General features: G+C 37.0%; 1 protein-coding gene across 6 annotated transcripts in view; it reads right to left on the bottom strand.

The window, feature by feature from the left end:
- Positions 1–18,978, bottom strand: part of LOC131437093 (protein kinase C, brain isozyme-like) — a 122,654-nt gene that overhangs the window by 46,388 nt on the left and 57,288 nt on the right. For 5 of the 6 annotated variants that reach the window (XM_058606192.1, XM_058606189.1, XM_058606190.1 and 2 more), the window contains exon 3: positions 6,871–6,902. In XM_058606192.1, coding sequence (XP_058462175.1) covers positions 6,871–6,902 — 32 coding nt within the window. Of the gene's footprint in view, positions 1–6,870; positions 6,909–18,978 lie in introns of those variants that run through there. The other variant, XM_058606194.1, reaches the window with a different exon arrangement.

The raw sequence follows: 18,978 nt of genomic DNA, 5'->3' as shown, positions 1-18,978 counted from the left end.
TAGTTTGGAGTACGTATCAACTAGCTTGGAGTTTACGAATTGAACGTGTGCAGAAATGATTTGTTCGATTCGCTCTAAGGAATCTACCCTGGCAAAATCCGCTAGATCTTCCACCGTATCCCGATCGCTGCCGTCTGATTGGTTCGGACACACTGGAACGGCGCAGAAAAATTCAGCAAGCAATTATTGTTGCGAAAATAGTAAACGGCGATATTGACTCTTCGAAGCTTTTATCGAGTCTTGATTTCCGTGCTTCACAACGATCGCTACGTTCTACTGGTTTACTTCAACCGAGATTTCACCGAACGACGTTTGGATTCTATGAACCGATAACAGCATGCATCAGAACATTTGGGACTGTTGAACATCTCTTCGATTTCGGCGAACCTACACATAAATTTGCGCAGAAAGTGTTACGTTCCACTATTTTATAACTTGACTACATTATATTCATTAAGACCTTTTATTGTCGGATGAATTAGAGAAAAATAAATAAAATAAAAAATAAATGACGTTATGCGTTTGCGAAACGACACCATTTTCACAAACTTTAGCGATCATCTTCAGATTATATCTACAATATATCTGAATGGTAATAAACAAAAGCAAGTACTTATCAAAAAATAGTCAATCATAATAAACTGAATCGTTTATTCAATCAATATATCGACAGTTAAACGCTTATTGATGATGTTAACACATTTATTTCAAATATAATGTCAACATATAACTTAATGCTGTTCCAATGTACCAAGAGATATGCTAAGGAAATAAATACCAAAAAAGATTATTGTCCTTGGATGTCTTATGACCTTTTTAAGTTGTTGCAACTGAAATCTAATTATTTTAAAAAAGATTCGAAAAAAACCAGATGATCTAAACCTTCAAGGGTTACTGAAGCACATTAGTAAAAAAGTAGACATTGCAGAAAGAAAAAGTAAAAAGTTATACTACGAAAACCTACTCCACACTACTTTTCATTCGAGGGTTTGGAAAAATATTAACGAAATTATGGGTCGTACTAAACCTAAGGATCAAATTAAGCTCGTTATTAATGGAACAAAGACAACCAGTTATTTAGAAGTATGCGAAGCATTCAACGCTCATTTTTCAAGCATTGGAACAACATTGGCAGACGCAATTTCGAACTCAAATAATGTCAATCCGATCAACAATGTAACCTGTGTAACAAACAAATGAAGTTATTGCCATAATACATGAACTAGTTGCTAGCAAAAGTAATGGGTATGACAATATTCCCGTTAAACTCTTGAAAAGCAATCCATGGTCTTTTGCACGGATTTTGGTACAAGCTTTCAACAAATTACCAATTGCAATTACCGTCCGATTTCCTCCTTATCAGTATTCAATAAGGTACTGGAAAAGCTTTTGGTGAACAGAATGCTTAACTTTTTCAACTCTAACAGCGTCCTGTATAGATTCCAGTACGGGTTTAGATCGGGATGTAGCACCACCACAGCTATTACCGAATTAGTGAATTGTCTTGTTGATGAGATTAATTCGAAGAAGGTTGTTGGTGCCTTGTTCTTAGATCTTAGAAAAGCGTTCGATACACTGGACCATAAGATTCTGTTTCAGAAGCTAGATCGATGTGGGATCAGGGGGGTTGCTAACGACATTGTTAAAAGTTACCTGTCGAAAAGGAAACAGTTTTTATCTCTCGGCAACGCTTGTAGCTCCTACCGTCCAATCAATGTGGGGGTACCCCAAGGCAGTAACATTGGATCCTTACTATTTTTACTTCTTATCAACGATATTGAAAATTTGAAATTGAAAGGTATACCAAGGCTTTTTGCTGACAATACTGCGCTTTTTTATCCGTGTAATGACTTACATACAGTTATCTCGTTGATTCAATGCGACCTTCAAATCTTATCGAATTACTTTAATGCGAACTTACTTTCTTTGAATCTATCAAAAACAAAATACATGGTGTTTCATTCCCCACGAAAAAAAAACTACAAAACCATGCAAATCCATGTCTGGGCTCGACAGTGATCGAAAAAGCCAACGATTTTAAGTATCTAGGCATACATTTAAGTTCAACACTCTCTTGGGATATCCATATAAAGGTAATTGAAAAAAAAGTTGCTTCATTGTCAAGTGCACTGCGAAAGGTTAGTGACTTTGTTACAAGGAAAGCTTTCATGAGTTTCTATTTTGCCATTCTCACATTCAATATCTCATAATTGCAAGGGGTCATGCGTCTAAATCTAGACTCAAAAAGATCCAGGTTCGGCAAAATAGATGTATAAAAACCATATTCAGGTTACCCCATCTGTATCCTACAGTTTTGCTGTACTCGAACGTCAGCCACAGCATTTTTCCCATATTGGCACTGAGAGATATGCAAACGATCATATTCATTCACAAAGCACTGTACCAACCAGGAGCACACAGCAATTTACCACTGTCGGTTATCACTCGCCAACGAAGTAGTAGACAAGCTAGTTCGTTACTGCGAGCATGCGCCTCGACTAACTTTGGTCAAAGCCGAATAATGTTTCATGGCCCAACAGTTTATAATTCTCTACCTAATACTTTGAAACAAATAACAAACATAAACATCTTCAACTTGCCCAAAGACAATTACTTCATTGTCACGGACAGTCTAAGCTCAATAGAAGCTGTCCGGGCAATTAAGCCAGAAAAGTATCCCCCTTATGTTCTGGGGAAAATACGGGAACATTTGAGAACTTTATCTGAACGGTCTTATTCAATATCGTTAGTCTGGGTCCCTTCGCATTGTTCCATTCCGGGCAATGAAAAGGCAGACTCATTGGCTAAGGTGGGCGCATTGGAAGGTGATATTTATGATAGACCAATCTGCTTCAATGAATTTTTCAGTATTTCTCGAAAGTTGGCAAACTTCATCAACGAATGACGAACTGGGACGATGGCTACATTCCATTATCCCTAGGGTATCGACGAAACCTTGGTTCAGGGGGATGAACGTGAGTTGTGACTTCATTCGTGTGATGTCTCGGCTCATGTCAAACCATTACACATTCAACGCGCATCTCCGGCGTATTGGAATCGTGGAGAGCGGTCTCTGCACCTGTGGCGACGGTTATCAGGACATCGAGCAAGTCGTGTGGTCGTGCGTAGAGTATCGTGACGCCAGGTCGAAGCTACTGGAATCCCTTAGGGCCCGAGGTAGACCGCCTGAGGTTCCGGTTCGGAATGTGTTGGCAAGTCAGGATAGTTTATATATGCTTCTCATATACCAGTACCTTAAACACATTGATATACAAGTGTAATGTGTTATTCCTCGCTCAGAAAGTATAAACTCCACCTACAGGTTCGGCACTAACATCCGCCCGATTCTCTCGATCCGCGTCCCTGTCCACCATCTTCATTGGAAATAACAAGATCTTTTTTTGTCACTATTTTTTTCGTTCCCCCTTCCCTGTCTCTTCATCATCTCGATGGCAACTAATTAGATCTCTATCGTTTTCAGATATTTTGTTCCACATCCCCTTTTTACCCCGTTTCCAAAATATTTACTTTTTTTTCATTCTCTTCCGCAACATCACCATCATCGTCCACGGAAGACCATTCCAGTCGAAAACCAGCATGCGGGCCACCCGCCGGGCCTTCGTAGCCTGGGGGTGTTTCTCGCGGACCCACACGGACCGAAGGATGCGGCCAACATGGATAGTCGCCTGCTGAAAGCTGAATACCTGAAAATTCGCTACCCCGATACTACATTACATAATGATACTATTCTAGTTTTAAGTTAGTCGTAATAAAGATTAGTAAATACCCTTGGCAGCTTAAAGCTTAAGCAGTGTGCCTAAAAATTATATTATAATATTGAATAAAAAAAATAAACATCTTCAAAACTAACCTGAAACAACATTTGAAATCGAAGGCAGCCGATTATATCGTTTAGGTGTATCAGCCATATAATGCATATTAGATTATATTATACTATGTTACCTGTAGTGATGTCAAACTGTGTTATTAGCGCATGCATTTACTAAACTCATGATTATCAACTTTATCTATTCATTCATGTATTCAAACAAGTCTCTCGTTCATTCATTCTTTTACTGATCCATAATCCATTCGTAAACTTATTCACACATTTATTCATCAAACCATTCATTCATTCACTCATTCATTGACTCGTTTATATATTCATCTATTTATCCACTCACTCATTAATTAACACTTAAAGTTTCATCTATTCACATATTTTTCCACATTCGTAACGAAAAGATGAGGAGGTTTTTGTGCCCTTTTGAGATTGTACTGGTATGACTGCTCAAGGGGGCTTTTTCCTGCTCCAATAAATGCATATAATTTTTGTTGTAAATTAGTATTAGTTATTAAAATATTTAAAAGAGCCCCTTAAAAGGAATCGTACATTCCACTAGGTGCTCTTGCTTTGTAGCAATAGTTTATTGTCTTCTTCGCTTGTAATAACCGTTAATTTTAATACCCTCAGCTTTTTAACATCGCGTTGTTTTTTGTAAAGTTTTAACTTATTCCAAGCTGAGGATTGTATGTGTCCGTTACCAGGGGGCTTCGAACGTTGAGCTCTTTGGTGCGGGGGAGTGTGGAGGGCAAAAAAAAGAAGGGTTTTTTCTGTTAAAATGACACAAAAATGAAATGAATTGAGGAATACCAAAGAAATATAAATATTTGTTTATTTGTTTGTTTATTGAAGCAGTCAAAGTGCTTTTCAGATAAGTGTTTTGATTGCATCCTGTTTTAACCGGTTTTGCTTTGTGTGCATGTGCATTGTCGTACAACAAAATTACTTTACCGAGTCTTCTGGACCATTCTGATCATTTTTCGATCAATTCATGGTTCAAACTGTTCATTTGTTGTCCACCAGGTTTTAGATGTGCATGACACCGTGTTTTGTTTCTTTTCATTCAATTCATTTGGTACTCATTTTTCACACTTTTGAACTTTTCACATAGCTTTCGAACGACATAGGCAGCAAAAGAGACAAAAGCAAAATCTCAAATCAGCATCTGGCGGTAAAGCAGAAGGTGAAGATATACTTGCGATACGTGTTGGTCCTCATAGAGACATGACTATAATTGAATGCTGTGGTGGTCATGTAAAGCGAAGCATGCTTGGTTCTTATAGTCAATTACGCTGTCTCTTCATGTGTTTTCATATGCAGGGTAGTTTAGATGGCAAAATAATTCCCTCGGTTAGAAGCTAGATATGTGTTCGAGTCCCCTTCTCTGCGGTAACATTTTCGCGGTTTTCATTACATACACACCTAGAAAAAATCGTGTGAATTTACGTCTTCAGAGACCGACATATATGAGCGTCAAAAATGACTCAGTTTTACAGCAAATCTAACTTATATTTAATGCATTCTGACATATTTTTAAGTGATAAAACATGTAAATTTACACGTTTGCTTGAAAGGCGAGGTGTATTTGACGAATATTTATATTATTCTTGTAACATTCAGTCGTTTCACGGATTACGTTCTTATGAAATGTGTCATATGTGGATTTGAGTCATCTGCAAATTTCATAATTTTTTGCTGTGTAGTTGCATTCGCACGTCATTTTTTTCAATCTGTTTTCCTCGTTAGATACTGATCAAATTTAAAACTAGCTCAAAACGTCTCTATGTGTTAACAAGACTAAAAACAAATCATTAAACTGTACTGTGAAGTCTACGCGACTCTATTTGGAGTACAATGGTCACTTTAGCAGAGAATCTGTAGTAAACGAATTTCTTTTTGTTCCAACAGCTTTAAAGGTGCTCAGTTCGAGTGATTCACGATCGACTCTATTGATCGCATGTCGAACTTCATATCATCTGATATGTAACTGTCCCGCATTCACGTGACTAAATATCCGGCAAGGAACTACAGTCGGAGGGGTTAATCGTTTCTCCTGAAGTGAATGAATCCTTTCTGTATAAACCCCAGAAAGTTTTAGCAGATTGTTTGACATTCCTTATTGGGTGTCGAATTTACTTCTGCTCATACAAAATGCGAATCGTTCTCTATTCTCCCGGGAGTGCAGAATTGTGCCGATTTTGTAAATCCTCTCGGGAGTTGAAGGCTTTATTAACTAAGAATTTTAGCACCTGTAGATCGTTCAGCATCCTTTCGGGATGCAGAATGATTTCTTTCGTTATATTTTGTGCTGTTTTCCCACTTCACAATTCCTTTCCACGTTCCTTTTATCGTTCGGAAAATGATGAGAAGTCACGGCAAGGCACAAATCACACAAAATAATCAGGAGAATGTGCCACTTGAGCCAATTACCTCCCATTCCTGATTGAACCCGCAATTTTAAAACAAACGACAGTCGTTCGTAGAAATTCTTCCCATGCAACATTCATATGTATAAGAAACAGTTTCGGCACGATAATTTTTTCCAATGTGCGGATAAAATGTTCACTTTTCTATTAAATACCACTGCTTACTGCGATGAGATGATTGTTGACAGACGCGAGAAGCGGTGAAATGGAGAGTCCAAAGAAGGGCTGAAAGTCTATTATTAATATCGACATATTTTCACCGATAATCATCACGAGTGTTAGCAGCTTCTTTTCTTCGTTTAAGTAAAAGCCACATAAAAAAGCAGCACATGCCGAGGCCCTGATTCAGCGCCCTGTATCTGTAATGGATCTGTTTAGTATACCGATGATGATGTGGTTATATTAACTTCATAAATAGGTTAACGAAAAATGCTCTGGCAAATTTTTTTCTGTCATCGCCAATGTGCTCTTATTGATCATGACAAAGAGTGCTCCTCATCATCACCATCGCCATCATCGCCTGCTGTGAACGATTATAGAGTTCCTACCTACCATAAGATAGGAAATAGAAAAGAGACGAGCCAGAAGAGCTGCACTTACCTTGACATTGGAAACCTTGCTTGCCGAATCCCCTGGTGGAAGAGAAAGAGAAATGGGAAAAATTTAGATTAAACATTTTTGTTGATTCGATCAAAGTATGCTTATGGTTTTTATTGGTGTGTGGGAGATGAAAGAAGGCGATTCGATTATTGGCAGAATGAATTATTTATTAACAAGCCGATGGAAGTAATTGCCAAATTGTGTCTATGCTACTATGCTTCTCCATTATTGTTATTTGTTGTCGGAGACATTAAAGACGTCGCTCGGCCATCAACAATATTTATTAACTAATTATTAATATTTATTAACTAACATCGTGAAAATATCGATAACGACAATTAACATCCAGTGATTATGCTTCTGAATATACATGCACATACAATAAACAACTAATCACCTTTTCGCACTTCCACCAGCAAGTGTTTAATCTCGTTATCAGCTGCTGCCGACATGACAACTCACTGAGTCAAACCGATAAAAAAAATGCTGCGGGAAATGGAAATCTCACAACCTAGTGCAGGTCCATTTATCATCCGTCACCGCAGCACACCGTCAAGTACCAAAAAATCATTATCGGAGCCAGTCAACCGACTGAGTACTCTGGCCTTCCCAAAGTTCCCAAGGACTTAACGCAGCAGTGGGAAATTCAATCGCATTCTTCTTCCATCTCGCCGTTTCCAACCAGCTACCTTTGATCATCAAAAAACAGACGACAACAAGGAAGGCACTGAAAGTTATTAAAGTTCCATTCACACTTTTTCTCTCCTGCCTCCTATGATTATGAAAATGTGTTAGCAGCAGTGCTGCCGTAGCGAAAAGTTTACTAAATGAATAGGTATTCGTTCGAAATCGCATAATTGGAACCGGATGAATGAATGTAGAAAGATTAACTCATGTTATATAAACTTGTGGGGTCGATATCATGTCACATGCATATATTTTTTATGGTTGAATAACACTAGCTGAAAATTTGCACATTCATTAAGCAACTAGTGATTATCGATATTTGTAGTTGTTAGGTGTGATGAATTTTAGTATCCTGTTTCGATGATACTAGTCTACTCCTTGCACACCCCTTTAATAAACATATGTTCAAATACACCTCACTGAGTCCCGGACTACAATTATTTGCATGTATGAACAAAACATGTGGAAACATATTTTTTTTGGTAAACCGTGGAGCTTGGGATAGCGCAAACACACACATATTTATATTACTAATATTATTAGAGTTATAAAAATAATGACAATAATAATATATACTTTTTTTAATTTAACAGTTATAAAATGGCCGAAATATTGAGCACCCTCCGAGTTTTTTCGTCTAGATGTTATCATCCAAAGTCGATAGATAGTATTTACAAATGATATATGAAATTATACTTATTTTGAATGCGTAAACCTCGAAAACTATATGAATGTTGTACTACCTTGATAAAAAAGTTCCCAGAATTTATCAAAAAAAATTAAAAATACAATATTATTCATCAAAGTACTCCCCATGGACTGTAAGACACTTATGCCAGCGCTTGATGCAATCCTCGAAACATATTTTATATTTAGTTTTCGGTATGGTCATCAGCTTCATATGATGGGAAGAATGATCCAACAGGTTTTGACTTTCAAATACCTCGGGGTGTTGTTTGATTCCAAATGCACGTGGGAAGGACACATTAGGTTTCTGATAACAAAATGCCAACAAAGAATAAATTTTCTTCGAACAATAACAGGATCTTGGTGGGGTGCTCATCCGTGAGATCGAATAAATTTGTATCAGACAACGATACTTTCAGTGATGGAATATGGATGCGTTTGTTTTCGTTCCGCTACAAACTCTCATATTATCAAACTTGAGCGAATTCTGTACCGTTGTTTGCGAATTGCCTTAGGCTGCATGCACTCGACACATACAATGAGTCTCGAAGTTCTGGTGGAAGTTCTTCCCTTGAAAGATCGTTTTTGGGAGCTTTCATCGCGACTGCTAACAATATGTGTGGTACTAAATTCCCTGGTTATTAGTAACTTCGAAAAACTAGTCGAACTTCCATCTCAATCAAGATTTATGACAGAATATTTTACCCATATGTCACAGGAAATCAACCCTTCAAGATATATTCCTATCCGTGACACCCTCCTAAATGTCCCTGACTCAACTCTATTTTTCGACACATCCATGCAGCGTGAAATGCGTGGAATCCCGGAACAGCTACGCTCGATGAAAATTCCAAAAATATTTACAAGTAAGCTCAGTCATATTGATTCTGAAAAAATATTTTACACGGACGGATCACGAATTGAAGAGGCTACTGGGTTTGGTATATTCAACAATAATGTTTCGGTTTCATTTAGGCTTCAAGAACCCGCATCTGTTTATATAGCAGAGTTTGCAGCAGTCCATTCTAGTTTGAGTGTAATCGTCACATTATCTCCAATCCATTATTTTCTCTTCACAGATAGTCTGAGTGCAATTGAAGCCATTCGCTCGAACGCTTCTGGCAAAAATGAACCGTTCTTCTTGTGCAAAATAAAACAATACCTGAACGTCATATTGAATAATAATTATCAAATCACAATAGTTAGGGTCCCGGCTCATTGCTCCATTCCAGGCAATGGAAGAGCCGATAGTTTAGCCAAACGTGGTGCTATTGAGGGTGAAATTTATAAGAGACCGATTGCTTTCAACGAATTCTATAGCGCGTCCCGCCGAAGAACACTTGCCAGCTGGCAAGCTTCTTGGGATAAAGATGATCTGGGTCGGTAGATGTACTCAATTATTCCTAAAATATCGACAAAGGCATGGTTCAGGGGACTGGATGTGAGTAGGGACTTCATTCGTGTGATGTCCAGACTCATGTCCAATCACTACATGTTAGATGCACATCTCCTTCGAATTGGATTTTCCGAGACTGATCATTGTGCTTGTGGCGAAGGCTATCGCGAAATTGATCATGTCGTTTGGACATGCGTGGAGTATCGTGATGTCAGATCTTAACTAATAATTTTTTTGCGTACCCAAGGTAAACCACCCAATATCCCAGTTCGAGAAATTCTTGCTTGTCGAGACCTTTCTTACATGAAACTTGTTTATCATTTCATAAAGACAATTTAAGTTTAAATTTAAGACTTAGTTCTGACTCCTGTTCTGAGCTTATTTTAAAATTTATAGCAGTTAATCGATGTGATTCAAATAATAGAATATTAAAAATAAGAGGAATATGTTTTATTAAACTCAAATCGTTGTAACTATATTAGTATTATATTAGAATATGAATTCTATGTAAAAGTGATGCTACGGCGAAGAACGTATTTATGGAAAAAAATAACTGAGAAACTCACGAACGAAGTAACGGCGAAAACATGAAAACTCTTATACCGTAGCAATTGAAAGTAAGACAATACGAAGATTTCAATATATAGTAGAGAATTTTTATATAATAATTTCAATCTAGGAAATGAATCCAAATCCATAACTTTACTGAACCTCAATAGTAAAAATAACTCATTAAACCACGTTCACCTCAACCAATGATGTGAAAATTCGACAGCACTGCCCACTGTCGCATGGAATAATGTAAAATGAAAAGGTGCCGAAATTCAATTCACCTAAAATGTGAAGAAATTCTATCCGGAGCGGACAATGAACGGAATTTTCAGGCATTCCTTTTCATTAGAGCACAATTTAGGTGGGATTTGAAGCGAATTGTACAATAATCTTTCAAGTTGATTTTCCTGCTAAGCCCATGGATCATCATAATCACCATCACCATTTTTATCAAAGGCAAGCACAGTATTTGACAAAAAATTTTCGTAGCTTGCCTCGTACCGAACATGCAGGCCATTTCCAGTGAAGGCCAATCTTCTCATTCTCTATCCATAGTACCACCGACCTCGCAGGATTTATGTAATGGTATCATCCCTATTTCATATCATTTTACGTTACTTCGCAGCACACGGGGAATTTGCGCACAGTGGAAATGTATATATTTAGCTCTTCAGAAACGAAAAGAGGCAAGCTCCCACCGGAAATTAAGATAGAGTGCCCTCATCTGCCCAAATAATAGCTCTGTCCTTCCGATCCGATCGATTGAAAGCCACAACGTCGCGGCTCCATGGCAATATTGTTCGTGTTTGCTCTGTTCAAGGTGCTTCGAATTGAAATAACGGGAATAATAGTAAACAAAGTGAATATTTTTCCCAGTTGGAGTAGACTAAGTGATTGCTTAAAAACGATTGTAATATAAAATTGCGGTGATTGCTAAAATTAACACAAACTAGGTAGCCATGTTTACAATAATCGAATTAAAAAGTAAAATAGCTCAACATATAATGAGTAAGCTCAAAGGTAAGGGCCCTTCAGTAAACGGAAGAGAAGGAGAGAGAAAAAAAATCAGCTATCACTTCCTATCGAGATGTCATCCAAGCAGTCCGGTGGAAGTGATGACAACCGTTTCGAAGTAACCTGTTGATAATGGCTTCGGGTAACAAAAAGCAAACAAATTTGTATGGAAATTGTCATCCATTCTCAGCCGGCAAAACAACGGCTCCTGCTATAACCCTGTTAACAACCTGCGGCATACAAAGGGACAGTTAGTTCCCTGTTCAGGATCTGCTTCACCTGTTATAGTATCTGAAACAGCACAGTAGTGGGATCAATTTATGCTATACTAATCCTATGTTTCTCCGTCCCAGTCCACTATTTTGCACTCAACCGTAAACCTCACGAGAAGAAAAAACGATAGCTTCTCCAAGCTCCCACAGGAGACCATTCCCCATGGCGATGTGTCAACAAGGCCTACTGTGCATCACTCCTCTATATAAGTATATAAGTCGCAAGGCGGATAATGGCCAACCTCGATCGGAACTGTAGCAGAGCAACGGCAACCGGGGAGTAGCAGCTTTTTATAGACTTTGCATTCCGGCTTCTGACGGTCCGTGCGCAGTTTTCCATCAGTTATATGCACACATGCAAAAAAAAAAGTACTTTTGTTCCACATGATTGTGGCGGTGGTCGCGGATTGAGAGAAAAAAAAACACTGGAAAGAAACGTGTCTTCCCAGTACGCCACATGTTCACGGAGAACTACGCTAGTTGGAAACCAGTCAAGTGTTTTCATGCACTGAACTTGTATGCCCCCGGCAATATGAAACCGAAGAAACATGGCTAGCAGGATTATTACGATTTCAATGTAGGACGAAGGAAACTTATTCGCTTCCGCCCCTCCATCGATCAGACGCTGCCTATTCTAATATGCGAAATGAAATAAGGGAAGTTTGCAGTCTGGATAAACATTGGGTTTACATTGCTTCTCGGCACTGTTTATACAGGGTGATTTTTTAAGAGCTTGAGAACTTTTTTAAACAATAAAACGCATAAAATTTGCAAAATCTCATCGGTTCTTTATTTTAAACGTTAGATTGGTACATGACATTTACTTTTTGAAGATAATTTCATTTAAATGTTGACCGCGGCTGCGTCTTAGGTGGTCCATTCGGAAAGTCCAATTTTGGGCAACTTTTTCGAGCATTTCGGCCGGAATAGCCCGAATTTCTTCGGAAATGTTGTCTTCCAAAGCTGGAATAGTTACTGGCTTATTTCTGTAGACTTTAGACTTGACGTAGCCCCACAAAAAATAGTCTAAAGGCGTCAAATCGCATGATCTTGGTGGCCAACTTACCGGTCCATTTCTTGAGATGAATTGTTCTCCGAAGTTTTCCCTCAAAATGGCCATAGAATCGCGAGCTGTGTGGCATGTAGCGCCATCTTGTTGAACCACATGTCAACCAAGTTCAGTTCTTCCATTTTTGGCAACAAAAAGTTTGTTAGCATCGAACGATAGCGATCGCCATTCACTGTAACGTTGCGTCCAACAGCATCTTTGAAAAAATACGGTCCAATGATTCCACCAGCGTACAAACCACACCAAACAGTGCATTTTTCGGGATGCATGGGCAGTTCTTGAACGGCTTCTGGTTGCTCTTCACTCCAAATGCGGCAATTTTGCTTATTTACGTAGCCATTCAACCAGAAATGAGCCTCATCGCTGAACAAAATTTGTCGATAAAAAAGCGGACTTTCCGAATGGACCACCTAAGACGCAGCCGCGGTCAACATTTAAATGAAATTATCTTCAAAAAGTAAATGTCATGTACCAATCTAACGTTTAAAATAAAGAACCGATGAGATTTTGCAAATTTTATGCGTTTTATTGTTTAAAAAAGTTCTCAAGCTCTTAAAAAATCACCCTGTACATGGAAGAAAATTCGATGGTCTCGTTATTTGTCAAATAATCAAAGCAAGCCTTGAAAATCTATGATCAAAATCAACTATATTGATCTCTGCTTTTAGTCCAAGACAAACACGACGCCTGACATTCTGTCGTTTTTATCGTTTTATCGTTATCCGGTATCGTGGGTAGTTTTCCTTTGTCTTACGAGCCAATTTTTTAGTGTGCTCAAGCCCCAACTTGGAAGAATTTTTATGGTCAATAGGATCACAGAATGTGATGGTTCTCCAGCGCTAAGAATCGAATGTGAAATCTATCGAAAAAAGAATAGTCTAATTCTATTAAACTAATTACCTATTTCTCATTGGCATTGAATGACTTTAACTCAAAGTGTATGTGAACAGAGTTAATTTAAAGTTGGAAGTTAATTTAAAGTTGGAAAAAAAGGTTGGAATAGGCTTCCTGCTGAATGGAATTTTCGGATAGGACAAATAGCGTGGCTTTTCGTTACCCTGGATATGATACGACGATATATGCGAAATCTCTAGCGGTGCGCCTATTTAGAATAATTTTTCTGATATCCGAGAAACGCATTTCGGTTGTAGAAAGCTCCTCTATCAGGGGCAATCCTCCAATCTATACTCTATCTTTGCAATTAATAAATTACATATTGAAATAAAATGGAATACAAAAAGTGAATAAGGGAATGAATGAAGCCTAAATACAAGGATTCATCATCTCCTGAATACTCGTCTGGACTCATGGACTCATTTTCATGCACAACCCAATTTTTTTTTGAGATTGCAATCATCTATCCAACTACATCAGTTCCATCATTATTACTTCGGTTGCTTTTGCAATATTTAATTTCAATACAGCAATTGTTTGACGGTAGTTTAAATTCTTTAAACATTAATCTTTTCATCGGGTCTGTGTTCCCAACAGCTAATTGTGTTTAATTGTAGGAACTAAGTAAGTTAGTTTGCTATCAACTGAAACGTTTGCCGTCATTCCGAATAGATGAAACTTTTACATACTCTTGTTGATCCGTGAAAAAGTTAAATATGTATTCGTACATTGATATGTTAATCAAGCACCGATCTCTGATAACAAAACAGTATCTATTAAAGAATCATGAACGCTTGCTCCCAAGACTAAACTTTTATTTACTCTTTGCACAAAGAAAAATGCATTTTAAAACACTTTTAATGGAAATGAAAACAGTGTCAATGTCGTATTACCGTATGACACCTGATAAGTAAATATAAAATTGGATTGATGATGATCTTCGCCCATACTTATCACATGACAATGCAGAATTTATTTTAAGTTGCTAAATTCATATCAGCATTATTATTGCTCTAAACATCTCCTCCTTTAATTCTGTACTCCTACCCCCAAGGTTTTAACCTTAAGGTCATTCGCTTCTTCGGACCAGAAAAACTTTTTGACCCTATGTGCGGGGTTGGGAATCAAACCCATGTGGGCTGCGTGAAGGCATCGACTTACCCATCACGCCATATCCATTCTCATTCCAAAGATATTTCTTTTGTTTGAAAAAAAAATGAGGCATCCATAATTTCCCCAGGATTTCAAATTTTTCTCTAACGATTAATGTTTTTAACGATCACCGAACATTTTCCGTTAAGTCAAGCATCTTTGAAATACTGATAATTGGTAGTGTTAGAGGCATAACCGGATTGATACGAATAACATTGGCTCGCTAAAACTGAAACTGTGCTTTTGTTTTGGAATCCATTTGGAACTCACTCAAGCTCTGACGAAACAGTTCAAATCGCGTCTTCGGTGTTGTTTTCCTGTATGTCTCACTTCGACAACCGTTGGACGAAAAAGTTATGGGAAAAAGTTAAAATTTAATCTTTTATACCCAAACATTTTCACGGCAGCATTGATATATTTTGTTCTCTTGCTCAGAACGTGTTCTAAACCGGCTAGTTTGAATTTTAAAATGACACCTGGCCCCGTATAGTGAAGAAGGAGATGTTTGTTAATGCCAACAATACCATAGTCATTTTTTGAGAAAAAAATATCACTTCGATGATTCACAATACTGATGTCATTTTTCTCGAATGTACATCACAGGAACAGTAGAATATTCCTCCTCCATTTGGAACCGAAAATCTGAAACTGAATTCTTGACGCTGGAACTGAGCTCTGGACCTGAACCTACCAGAATGAGGTACTTAAGATGTACTTGCTTTACTTCCATGTTCAGTCAACTTCAGGCTAGAATGGGGGAAAAATATATCAAGGATTAACCTCTACTGGGTAACGCAAAACCTTTCACAACACGAAAGTGTAACTAAATTACTCGAGGCTGCTTTTCCAAGAACTTCTTATTTGTTTGAATATTTCCTTTAATTGTTTCACTAAACGAAAGGAAAAGCTTGCAAGATTGCATTCAATATTGCGTTTGTTACGTAACACGAAATATCAACAACAAACACAAATCTACCGTTGTGACTGTATTCGATTTTGATTTTATTTGCACATCGCCGTTCGCAGTGCGAATTTAGCTTTAAACAAGTTTAATTACACCAACATTCTGCAGCTGGTCGTTTGCATTCGAAGAGAACGCTTCGGTCAGTGCCCAGCAACGGAGAAAATTCTACAAATCGGCCCTTCCAAATGTTTTAAAAGAAATTGTAAGAAATATTCTTGAATTGAAATATGAAAACCGGAAATGAAAATAATCAGTTTAATGTAAAACAATAGTAAAATAATCAGTTTAGTGCACCGTCAGTTATGTGAGCTTCCGCAAATTTAAATCAGTTGCTTTTCATTTGAACAAAATTCACCCAACAATGCTCAATGTCGGGGAAAATAACACATTTCGGCACAGGACCAGAAATGAATCCCAATGAGCATTTAAACTGAGACTTTCTTTCGCTGAAATATCCGAAATAAAATAATAAAACTCCTTTTGAATGATTTTAACCCTGGTTATAATAAAGAAGAAGACTTATTAGAAGAACGCGAAAAAATACGAAAATTTCTTCACTATTGAATCAATCCGCATTAGAGAAAATCACTGAACACTGTTGAACATCAGAGAAATAATACATCAGTCAGTGTTCAACAGTCGTTCGCACCGCACGCGTATAGCTCTTGGCCCCTGGAAATTTTTTCTGGCCTCCTAGAGTTTCATTGATTCAAGGCTTCAGCCTTTTTCAATGCTACCTGCATCACTAACAGTCTTTTCAACAACAATTAGTCAGCCTTTCTCAAAACTATACAAAGAGTGTTATTCTAATATAATCAGACTTTTTTAAGGCTAGCCATTCAATGAATTATTCTTCAAACTAATCAGTCTTTATTGAGACTACCACAAAATCAGTCTTTTTCAAGACTTATCCAAACTAGGAGTCTAATCGAAGACTAATTTAGCATGAATAATTTATATTTTTCAAAAATACCTGCGTCCAACTGGAAAGGCAATAAGCCTAAGGCTAAAATTAATTCAACACGGAAGAAATCTCAATCTATTATTCTAAATTTTTCTAATAACATAGACGATCTTATAGAATCGGAATGTAAAAATAAAAGACAACGGACGGACTTTCCTTCCGTTTATCCTATGCCGTCTAACAATATTTCCGAAATTCTTCCCGAATCGGATTGTAGCGACATAGAAGAAAATTTTTCAAGAATTCCCAAAATGGACGCTTGTCGTTCTGGGAAGAAACAACAATATATGTCTCCAGTGACGGTGCTGGTTTCCGACTTCAAAGTATTTCGTAATGAGCTTTCTACTTTTCTTCCGAAAGTGAAAGTCTCATTTCAAATCGGACGAAGAGGAGAATGTCGAGTCTTGGTTGATGGATTAGAAGATTACGAACGTCTTATCCGATATTTGACCGAGAAACTTCATAAATTTTATTCATATGATATAAAATTAGACAGACCCTCCAAGGCTGTCTTAAAAGGCTTATGAAATGATCAAAGTACTGATGAAATTAAAAAATGAACTAAAAGAATTGCTTGGTTTTGCCCCTTCCCAAGTAATACTTATGGAAAAAAAGAGCGAATAGTACTTCTAAACCACGCTCTGGAATTTCCTATGAACTTTACCTAATACACTTCAATCGTAGTGATGTAAACAATTTGAAAACTTTAGAAAAAGTACGTTTCATTTCCCACATTCAAACTCATTAGGAACATTATAAACGGCATAATCGTATTGCAAACTTAACGCAATGTCGTCGTTGCCAAGGCTTCGGCCATGGAACCAAAAATTGTCATATGGATATACGGTGCTTGAATTGTGGTAAATCGCATTCGAAATACGTTTGTCCAATGAATGAAACCACTGATAAATTTTCATGTTCAAATTGCGATGGAAATCATAAATCCAATTATTTGAAATGTCCTGTCAGGGAAAAAAATTCAAACGCTCGTTCGCTTAGACAACAAGTCAAATCAACGGCCTTAAATTTACAGAACATACCTGAAAATCAAAAAAAAACGTTACAAATGCCACGCCTAATTCTTCTAAGGCACTTATTCCTTCGAATTTAAAACAAAAAATAGGTACGCCTTCCAATTCGTCTTCTAACGATCATCTCCTTCAAATGACAGTTACGCTTTGGTAACAGGTAGACAACTACCACTTAATTCTTCTAATATAAACAATCAAAACACAGGAACGCCTTCCAGTTCATCTTCTAACGAAAACAATTTATTAATAGGTAGATCGGCCAAGTCATCTTCTTCTAATGGCAGTTACACTAGCGTACCATGTAGACATCTACCTACCAATATTCTTTCAATGCCATTCGCTTCTTTAAACGAAGTCGATTTGAGTGATATAATGAATGAATGAATTCGACATCATCACTTTTTGAAGCATTTCAAATCGGATGGCAATTTGCAAATAACATTATAATGAATATTAAATTTAACAGTGATGTTAAATAATTATTTGAATATTTTAAATTGGAATGTTCAATCTTTAAAATCGAGTAAAGATGAATTTTATAATTTTCTCAAAGTTCACAAAATTCATATTGCCATTGTGACAGAAACTTTTCTTAAACCAATTCATCGATTTGACAGGTTTACTGGAATGGGTGGTGGAGTTGCCATTTTTGTCCAACGGCAAATTAAACATCGAATTTTAGAACCATTAGATGTAATGTCACATAATATTATAAGCGAATTCCGACAAAAATCGATGCAATCTTCAATTGAATCGATTCGCTCTCTGTATTACTTAGTAAGTTTGTATATAAGTTCCTTTTCCCTATTACTCAATACAAGTAGGTTTACAATTTTCCCTATACAAAAATCACAGAATTTCGGAAGCAAATGATGTCTTCATGGTAATAACCAAATCATAGATATAATAGAGCTGAAAAGTCATCACTTGTGGCTGAACACTCAATTTAAATCTTAATAATTTAATTCATTTTCCAATAAATAGTAATTTAAAAAAAACAAAAATAATAATATTGACCATATTATGATATATTTGTCTTTTATATCGTTTATATAATCCCGGCTTTAACCTAATTGTGGTCATTCATCGGGAACGGTATTTTTAATAGATCTAATGAATAACTCTTTTCAGATCTTCAAAGCCTCAAATGGACATTTTCAGGCCCCAAAAATATCATTAAAAACAAATTTGGAGAATTCGAAATATCAACTGCAAGAACTTAAGTAGTATTAATTCTCAATTGCATGATTTTTCAAAAACATTCGGAAATTTTTTGGTCCAGAACACGGGAAAAATATTAAAAAATATTCCCCGACAAAGCTACTCCTCCAGGGGTGAAAAAACAACAGTCTATCCCATATATGAGACATTGTGCATTAAATTATCTGAAAATCACGGAAATCAAAAGTTTATTTTTTTAATTATT

Source organism: Malaya genurostris, chromosome 3 (genome assembly GCF_030247185.1).
Source record: "Malaya genurostris strain Urasoe2022 chromosome 3, Malgen_1.1, whole genome shotgun sequence".
In the NCBI taxonomy this organism is placed as follows: domain Eukaryota; kingdom Metazoa; phylum Arthropoda; class Insecta; order Diptera; family Culicidae; genus Malaya; species Malaya genurostris.
The sequence above is the reverse complement of the archived record's forward strand: the minus strand, read 5'-3'. Positions and strand labels throughout refer to the sequence as shown.